Below are 10,046 nucleotides of genomic sequence, written 5' to 3'. Positions count from 1 at the left end.
GGGTATTACTGTCTTGTCACTCTGTCCCCTGCTATCACCACTTTCGCTTTTCCCCTCCTGGGGCAGATGAGTCAGTGTTGACCCTATAGGGAGCTTTGTGGGACCTGGCTAATCCCAGACATGTGGTTCCAGGTGAGAGATCTATTTTAGTTATTTCTTAGGCTTTATTTCCTAAATCCTTCTCATCTCTCATTTCCTACCCCACCTGCTTTTCCTAACTGAATAAATCCGCTGTTGTCATGGAGACAACATAGTATTAGCATCTCTGCTTCTCCGTAGATTCTTCCTAAAACCAGAGCTAGAGAGGGCCCCACTTCTACCTCCCTCGTAATTCTGGTACAGGATTCCTGTCTGAGAAACTACGGTACGGTGTTTGGAAGATCTGCTTTGCCCATTCGGTTTCCTTCCTTCTTGTACTTTTCCTTTGTCCAAGTTTTACCTTCTTCCTTAGGGGACTAAGTTTAATTTGACTTCTTTCAGCCAGGGGTCCTGAAGTGCACTTTGGCCTCCAGTAAGGCTTATGTCATCAATAAGGACAATAGTTTGAGGGACTATGTTGCTCTTCACACAAAGGGCAGACAATTTTCCTCATACACTAGATCAGCAGTCTCAGCCCAAAGAGGCTAGGTGGCCTGCTCAAGGTCACTCGGCCCACGACAGGGCCCTCTGCACCTTTCCTGGGCAAATACTGCCACCTTCAGTGGGGTCTGCATATAGAGGCTGAGCATAACTACCACTGTGGAGCACCAACTATGTGCAAGGCTCTTAGTGTATAGATGTCGCTTAAGCCACAAAACAACATCGTGGAGTTGGTATCATTGTTACCACTTTACAAAGGAGGAAACTGAGGCTCTAGGAAGTCCGACAACTCGATGTCATACAACCGATAAGCGTGGGAGCCGGATTTGAAATAGAGGACTGTCTCCTTTAAAGCCACCTTCTCAACCAGAACAAAATTTGTCCTCTACAGAAAAAAAGGATTCGGGAGGGGCCATTCCCCTAGCACTGGTCGGAAGGATGAATTCCACTCTTTGGGGCCAGACATGTCTTGCCCCATCATCGTCCCCCCTTTGACTCCTGTGTGACCCTCTGCTGCGTTTTATGAATGAGGAGGGGGGAAAATGCCATGGAAGAGTTCAGCCAACTTTGGATTCCACTCTCTGAGTGATAGCTTTAATTACTTCGAATTACTCAGCCACTCCACTCTTCCCCCCAAGTCATTAAAATAGATTTTCTCTTTGAACTCCACTCCGCCCTCAGGTCTCTGGGTGGCCAGGAGTTCTTAGGAGACAGCCCCAGGGTCAGCTTCTGGTCAGAAGGTTGCATGTTGCTTTAGTTGCAATATCAGGCTCCAAGACCTCCAGCTGGTTTTCTGGGGGTCTGTGCCTCCTTTTCCTTAATGATATTGGTCATGTGACTGTCACAGCTCGGAGGACAGGCGGGGGGCTGGGTTGGTGTTTACTTTGTCGGGATTTAAGGGGATCTCACACATGACTATTGATTTTTGAAGAACTGGATCTAACACTGGAGACAAACAATAGTGAGTTCTTCACATTAATCCCCGGGAGGTTGATTTGTAGGAAAGAAGGCAGCTGAAAATGTGAGCTCAGAGGTGCACCTGCTCCCTGGTGAGCAGGTGAGATGGGTGAAACAGGCATTCCTGTCTCCATTTTAAGGATGAGGAAAAGGAGAGGCTTGAAGAGGCTAACCAGCTCTCCCAAGGCCACACAGACCAGGACGAAAAGCCGCTGGCACATCCACGATCCCAGCCGTGCTCACTGAGGTCTCCGTAATGTTCCCAGGAGGCTCAGGAAATGTACAGCCCACTCAGAGCCACTTCCCTTATTGTCCTGGTCTTGGGTGGCTTTAAAAAAATAACTAACAGGGGACCTTCCACCCTCACCAATCCGTCTCCCTCTTTCCCCGCTTGTATCACCCTGTTTGTTGTCTGGCTTCACCGGCTGAATCATTGTTAGCCAACTATTGTTAGCAAAATCATTGTTAGTAAAATGAGCCAAGAGGCATGCAATGGTAGTGGGGCTGGTGAACCTAATCGCAGTGCCTAACGGCCTGCCTAGGCACTGCACCTGGCACCTGATACCTAGGAGAAAGAAAAATGACCTGGGAGCCACTAGGAGCTGTGGAGTCAGAGAAATGAAGGCCTCACCTGCCCTCAAGTTTCTTCCTGCCTCCTGTTCCCTGTCTGGCTTCAGCCTCTGTGTCCTGAAATGGACCCCTAAGCCTCGTCTCCCTCCTCACCCTCAAGAAGATCTCTTACAGTATGTCACTGTCACAAGCAATGGAGGATTCTCCTCCAGCTGGCCACTTTGCCGCTCACTGTGAGACCGAGTCCTCTGTGAAGCCTGCCCTTCGCTGCTTGTTTCCTGGTGCATCCAGTGGAACATAACAATACCTAGCCTCTCTTCCTCCCCAGGGAGTTGTGCAGAGCAAATGAGATAATGTGTGTGACATGCTTGGGAAACGAGGAAACCCTCTGCTGGTATCGTGATGGTGCCTCGCACCTCGGTCCACATACCAGCCCTGGAGGGTCTCCCTTCGGGCTGCCCTCAGCCGTGTGTGTAAATGAGCATCAGATCCTTTCTTGAAAACAAGCTGGATTGGGCCAAAGAGGAGAAAGTGTCTCTGAGACCCTGCACACAAGGGGGGACAGGCGGGCTGGTGGGAGAGCCCACCGAGAGAAGGCACAGAGGAGAGGAGAGCGGGCTGGAGGCCAGTTGTGCTTCAGCTGCTGTGCGCTTTGCCTCGGGCTCTGGGGACCATGAGGCTGTGGATCAGGCCAACTGCATGTTCCAACCGGGCTGTGTGTGTCACCTCCCACCCCTGCCACTTGGCTCTCGGCCATTGAGAAGGCCTCTGTTTCTTTCCATGTGTCAGGAGTCAGGGGACACATGTGGGGACAGGTGTACCATCTGGCAGGAGGGAGCAGATTCCAGGGAAGGGGGAATTAAATGCCTAGTCCCCGAGGGCCCCCCGCCCCAGGCTGGGGAACAGCTTTCCCTATTCCTCCCCTCTCTCCGTGTCTCTCTTTTGCGTTATTACAAAGGAATCCTGCAGGCCGCTTAAAGATCAAGTGCCTGCACAAAAGCCCCTGGAGGTGAACCGCCACCCTCTGTCCTTTGATCCACACTGTCCCTGGATTATACCTCTATCATGGCATCTCTACCATCCTGTTGAGATGACCTGTTCCTTTGTCCTCAACCAAACCATAGGCTCCAGGAGGGCAGAGAATGTATCCCAAGGCCCAGCGGAGAGCTTAGCACAACACGAATTCTAAGTAAATGTTTGAAGACTGCGTGGGACCCAGGCACAATCCTTGCCAGAATGCTGTGTGTCGTTACGCTCTTAACCCAAGTGTTTCTCTGGTAGGGCCCTCCAAGTTCTCAGAGCCACATAGTCCTTGCAGATGTCCACACAGGGGCAGAGATATAGCACTGATTCTCTGCCCCTCAGTTCACTCACCAAAGGGCTCCTGTTCCTGGTCTGCCATGGGAACTCTTCTCTTGGAAGAGTGATGGGTTCGCAGCTGATGGTAGCGGCTGTGCAGAACCTCTGTCCAGGATGGTAGTGACAGCAGGGCCACAGAGGCCTTCCTGGCCTCACCCCGGATGCTCCAGACCCTACAGGTCCCCTGTGTTCTTCACGATCTTTAGGGCTGAGCCGTTCAAGCAGTGCCCTCGGCAACTTGTCCCCACCGCCAATCATCATGTAGCTTGTCCCTCGCTGTGCTGGGCCTGCCGCCCTGTGGGCTACTAATGTGCTGAAAGGAGGGGAGGGGCACCTCAAACTCTGCAGACCCCTGCCAAGCCCACGTGGATCTGCAGCCCCTTAGACAGGCCAAGGAAGGCACCAGAGACCTGGGGCCCCGGGGCCAAAGGAGCCAAGAACACAGTATGAGTCACCTTTAATTAAGAGTATATCTTAAGTAAATGACTTAATAGGACAGTTATATTCATTAGAGCCGTAATTACAAGACAGAAGATCAAGCAGAGAAGAATGCAGAGTGTGAGGGTGGAATCCGGTCTGAAGCGGGCCGTGGTCCTGGGGAAGAGGCGGTGCGGGGTGGGTGGGGACAGGAGAAGGGCATCCCCTGACTGTGGACTTGTCATCACCACGCTTGTTTGCCAGCCCAGCTGCCCTCAGATCCCAGCACTCAGTGAAAGGGTGGGGGAGCCTCGGCATAATTAAAACGCAGTCATAATAAACAAACACTAATTAAAGCGTCACAGAGTGTCCCATTAACTCTGAGTCAGCCTTGACAGAGTGCCGCCTAACGCAGTGGACACTCTCCAGAAGAAAGCTCCCGGAAGGAACTCCATTCTAGAGCTTCCAGAGACAATGCTTGTCCCTACCCCATCCCACCCCACCCCACCTGGTCCCAGATTCAGTGCCTGACTGTCACCTGCGGTACAGAGAGAAGTGCCCACTGACTTGGAAGCTTGAACTTGGTCCTTTATGTCCTGGATAGACTCAGAACTATTAGAACCAATTTATCCCTAGGCATATAGCACCCCCCATGTACCTCCCCCAGATCAGTCTAGCTCCTTCCATAGCCCTGTGGTAGAGTTCTATTCCGTTTCTTCCTGGCCCCAGGGGCCTGACATTTAAAAAGACTTCCCCAAGCTGTGAGCTCATCTACATCGGTGGTTCTCAGACTCAGCTGGAGAGCTTGTGAGAACCATTTCTGGGCCCACCCTGAGAGCTTCTGATCCAGTGGACTCTGGCCTCTCATGTCGCATAAGCTCTCAGGTAATGCCAAGGGTGCAAGAGCCGTGCATCGAGACCCATTGTTCCTTGAGAGCCACAGGGCCACCTGATGTGATTCTTTCCACCTGGAACACTCTATCTGTATAAATATTCACCCCTCAAGACCCGGACACATGCCAGGTCCCTCACAAAGCCTTCTTGGGACTCTCATCTAGGGAAGTGCTGTCCCCTAGAAATAAAAGGTGAGCCACAAATGTGAGCTTCATGTGTTATATTAACTTTTCTAGCAGCCATGTTTTTAAAAGAAGAAACAGTTGAAATTAATAATGGATTTTATTTAACCCAATATTTGCTAAATTTTTATCTTTTCCACGTGTCAGTAAAAAATTATTAAGGTGATATTTTACATTCTTTTTTTTTTTTTTCGTACTAAATCTGCAAAACCCAGCAGGTATTATGTCCCTATGGCACATTTCAGTGCCGACTGGCCACCTTCCAGATGCTCCCAGCCGCACAGGCCAGTGGCTGTCGCATTGAACAGCGCGGATGTAAACGTATCACCTCTTCGCTCCGCATCCCCTCGGCCCTCTTTGAACACCTCTCCGAGAACACACATCACTTTCTTGTTTCTATTGCTGGTCTGTTTGCAACTCAAAGGTGATGGTTGTGTTTTCATGCTGCAGTTGTCTTTATTCCCCTGAAGTGCTTAGCGCCGGCCTGTGTGTAGGACGTGATCAATGAATATTGGCTGATGAATGATGAATGAAGGTAGCAACACATGAATATAGCGAAGCCAGAGAGCCCGTGGTAACATCTGACTTTGAGGGTCCCCTCCCAGTTCCTGTGACATTTCTTTTCTCTGGTTCATGTATGGCTATTAGACCTTTGAGGACAGAGTAAATTCAAGTTTTAGACTCTACCCCCCACCCACCCACCCAATAAGTTTCCTGTTTCACTTTGCTCTTCAACTCAGTACATAAAAAAAAAAAAAGAAAAAAAAAATCCTACCAGGAGGGCCCAGGAAACAGGAAAAATAGTTGTGCTATTGGTTTCATGTTTGGGGAAGAACAGGGTGCTCACTATCTCCGTGGCACTTGGCGTGAAAGTAGGCTTTGTTGCTGGAGACACTGCTCCCATTCAGGGCCTCCTTGGCCAGCTGCTGAGAGCCGGGCTGTGTTTTGACAGACGGGCCGAATGCAATGCAGACAGTTGTTTTAATTTCCAGCCAGATGCAGACATCACTCACACAGAGCCCGAAATCCAAGAAAGGAAGGCCGGGCACTGGGCTGCTGCTCTCAGGCCTCAGCGGGCAAGTGAGAGGGGGCTGGCGGAAGCCCACCGGGAGGCTGGGGTTACAGACACCCTGAAGAGCTGAGAGTCCCAGGCCCGGAGAGGCACACTAGGAGAGCGTCTGGCAAGCACCTGTCAGAAAGGTGCTTCTGGAGGACGCGCAGGCCATGAGTCAGGCAGGGGTCAAGGTTTACTCCTGAAGGCGATGTGGTATCTGTGGCTGGTGGCGAAGGCTGGATGTTATCTTTTAACTGTACAAGTTACACAGGACAAAAATCATCAACAGCCTCAGGGAGGAGTTAGGTAAACTGTAGGAAACAGAATCTTGAATGTCAGAATTGGGAGGACTAGTGCCACCTTCCTCTGAGGGCACAAATCCTTTCACAGCCTCCGTCACTTTGACTCCACTGACACTTCCCACTGATGGGAGCTCCTTCCCGAAGCGAGGTCCGTTGCATTATTGGACAACTCTCTCTTACTTCTGTAGAGCTTTCCTGAAACTTTTGTCCCATGAGTCTTATTGCAGCCACGCTGCTGCCCTTCGAACACTGGAAAACAGCCTCCACGGCCTCCTTGAGCTTCCCCTTGTTTGAGCTAAATAAACATCCTGGGTCCAGCAGCTGTACCTCAGATGCCACGTCTAGGTCGTACCCCATCGTGACGTCACTTCTGGGAAGGGTGTCTGGTCGAGCAACACCTCTCTCGGGGCTGGCTGCAGACCTGAGCTGGGAACACCCCCGTGTGGGGCGGCCCCTCTCCATCTGGACGCTGTGTCCATTACTGGAGCCGGTGAGCAAATTAGTCCCTCCAGCTAGTCCATCGCCCTGGCAGATCATGTTGGACACAGAGCCAGCTCCAACCCTTGGCTCTGTGACACATGAGCTACTTCAAATCAGGTATCCTCCAGCTTCCACTTGAACTATAAATTTTTAAAACCAAATTGCAAGATTTTACACTTATCCTTTCTGCATTTCATGTTTTTATTATTAACGGGTGGTTGGGGATGTTTAAAACTGATCATGTCACTCACAGAAAGGCCTTGAAATACAGAATGTTGAGTATTACGACGTGGTAAGAATGAGGGGGCCACCGGCAGAGGAAAGGGAGGCTCCCGGGGCTGGTTCCTTTCATCATCTGGCCCCTGTTTACATCCCAGCAGCCTCATGTCTCACCTCACCCCACCCACGGTGCACCCTGCACTTGTGTTACATTGAACTCGTCCGTGATGACTTTTGCGCATGGTAATCTTTCAGCTTGAAATGCCCTTCTAGGCCCACTCTTTCCTTGAGTCACCTTTACTTTCTTCCTCCTGACAGATCGAACTGGGCACCCCCTACTCTGAGCTCCCAAGGCCCCCAGGGCACACACGCCCATCCCGGACACAATAGAGAAAGCTCTCCGTTTGTAATTACCAATTCCCACCAGACCTTGAGCTCTGCGGGTGGCAGGCTTGTGTCCCTGTTTCTCTCTCATACCACCAGAGCTTGCACACAGTGACATCTGATAAACATTTGCTACATGAGCGGTGTTAGACTCCATCCCGAGCCTCTCGGGAGGATGCTATGAAGGTGTCTCCATCAGATCTTTTGTTCCCCTGCCAGAGGCAGAACACTGTGCTGCTGGACCACAGGTTGCGTTTACACTTGAGTTCACATAACCGTAGGTGGGGGACCTCTATGCCCTAAAAAATGAGAAGCCATTCCCAGCCCAGCAAATGTTTCTGCAGCCCAGCAGCCTCCTGCCCCAGTCAGCAACAGATACTGAGGGCATATCAAATGGAAGGCTTCAATCTCCTGATGCTCTCGCCCAGCCTTAATGTCACACACGCTGGGCAGGTAGGGGTGAGTGACGTCCAAACAGACCCAGCTCTGCCCTGCAGGGCCCCACCTGGGAGCCAGGGGGAGTTGGCAGGGGCCGTACTCTCTAGGGGGCAGGAGCTCGATCTGCAAATTCCCACTTTCCCCAGCAAGACCGAATCAGACCGGCAGCTCATCTCTGTGGATGTTCCCATTTAGCCAGACTTTCAAAGGATGGGAGATTTACTAGAGAAACTGAATGCAGACATCAGAGAATGGGATAATTGGATCCAGGTGGTATGTTTGGTTGGCTGTAAAGAGATTGTGCCATACGATGAATATTAGTTGATAGGAAAAGTTTCTCCTTCTCATCCTTTTTAAATGTTTTCTGTGCAGGCAGGATGTCTCAGCCCAAGCCCAGCTGAAAGCTCTTCAGAGATGAGTTGGTGGCACGCAATAGCCAATTAACAGAATTAACCATTTTCAGCACTGGCATGAGCAAGCCCAGCTCTCACGAGGACCTTAGTGCAGGCGGAAAGACGCTGGAGGTTTTGCTTCCACCTCTGGGAGGGCGAGAAGCCTTGGCCTGGCCACCTGAGAAACACATTCCGCTTAGCCATTCCTGCCTGTGCCAGGCGAAAGATGAGAACATTGAGACCACTGATTCCCACCACCCCCTGTGTCACCTCTAGGGGCAGTGACAGTGCAGGTGGGGGTAGATTATAGATAAGTCTGGACACTCGTTGGTGAGGTGTCACTATTCGATCTAACCGTGCTCCTTCCTCTCTCTACCAGATCACCAGGGTCCCTGTGGAATCATGTGAACAGTACACGACTTGTGGGGAGTGTCTGAGCTCGGGGGACCCTCACTGTGGCTGGTGTGCCCTGCACAACATGTAAGTTTGGGACCGTTCCAAAAGGGGACCTGGAATGCAGAAGACCAGGCACTTTCCTGGGAGTGTCGATGAGGGAGGTGACAGAGGTTTGCAGGGAGAGAGGAATTTTCTTCTTCTGAGCCGTAACAGTAACTCCAGTCATGGTTGGAGCGCTGAGAGCAGCAAGGAGCAAGGCGGGGTGGGCCTTCCTTTCGGAGGAGGTGCCTTTGCCTCTCAGTCTTTCATTCCACTTCCAAATTCTGCCCTCCCAGCCGCTCTCAAGTCTGTATCTTGTCAGTGTGGGGGAGGGTAGTGGTGTTGGGAGAACTCACAGGGGAAGCTGTAGAATTTCTAGGTTTCCCGAGAACCTTCTTGGTGCAACCTGAACGGGGTGCCTCCCGCCACGAGTATGCAGATGGCAGTGCACTGGAGTTGGGAGGTTTGGACTCCGGTTAGCTGCTGTGTGACCCCGCACGGCCCACTGACTAACCTGGGCCCCGACTTCCCCATCATTCAATAGGGATAAGACCTACTTTGCAGGTTAATTATGAGGATCAAATGAAATAATAAACGCTCTGGAAATCAGGAAGCCCAGAATAGGCTACACAAATAAAAATAATTACTAGGGACCCTGAACTCTTGAGAGGACCCTTCTGGCCTCATTATTTCGTGATTCCAAGAAGTCTGCATTTCACTCCAACTGGCCTCACATCCCAATTCAGATACATCCCCTGCCATTGAATACCTGCTCAATACAAATGCAGAATTACAGTAAACTTCCTCATTTGAGGAGCCCCTGTGGGAGAGAAGACTCAGAAGGCAGGAGCTGGCTAGGAATTCTGTTTCCCAGTAGAGTTGGATACTCCATGGCTCGGGGCCAGCCAGCGAAGCATCTCCATGAAATGTGCCGGGTTTGGGTTTGGGGCGGAGGCGGAGGCGAGGGCCAGAGTTCAGGGGCCGCTCAATAACTCTTGGCTTCCAGCCTCTGCAGCAGGTGTTGGGAGGGCTCGGAAGGGAGGGAGGGAGGGAAGCAGGCGCCTCACAGTTGCAAACTCTGGACTGGATTTGAGCCCACAAAGACTGGGTTCCCTGCTTGGGTCTGAAGGAAAGAGACTCCTCAAAAAGTTTTGCAAAAAATGCTCTCACGAGAACCCAGAGAGTGAGCACCATTTATGTCAGACAAATGGTAAAGATGGTCTGTTGTGCCCAAGGAATGGACAAGGTGGCTAAAACTGGGTTCACTTCAGTGAGGCTGACCTGCTAGCCGGCGGGCTCTTACCTTAAGAGGATTTCTTTCTCTGAAGAACCCTGAAAGCTGCCTTGGGCTCCTTGCAAAGTGTCCTGGGCTACCGGCCCTCTC

At 51.3% G+C, this 10,046-nt stretch overlaps 1 protein-coding gene across 1 annotated transcript in view; it reads left to right on the top strand.

Moving 5' to 3' along the window:
* Positions 1-10,046, top strand: part of PLXNA2 (plexin A2) — a 212,899-nt gene that overhangs the window by 123,462 nt on the left and 79,391 nt on the right. Inside the window, exon 5 of the mRNA XM_011372463.2 lies at positions 8,607-8,707. Coding sequence (XP_011370765.2) covers positions 8,607-8,707 — 101 coding nt within the window. The remainder of the gene's footprint in view (positions 1-8,606; positions 8,708-10,046) is intronic.

Source organism: Pteropus vampyrus, unplaced genomic scaffold (genome assembly GCF_000151845.1).
Source record: "Pteropus vampyrus isolate Shadow unplaced genomic scaffold, Pvam_2.0 Scaffold207, whole genome shotgun sequence".
In the NCBI taxonomy this organism is placed as follows: domain Eukaryota; kingdom Metazoa; phylum Chordata; class Mammalia; order Chiroptera; family Pteropodidae; genus Pteropus; species Pteropus vampyrus.
The sequence above is the reverse complement of the archived record's forward strand: the minus strand, read 5'-3'. Positions and strand labels throughout refer to the sequence as shown.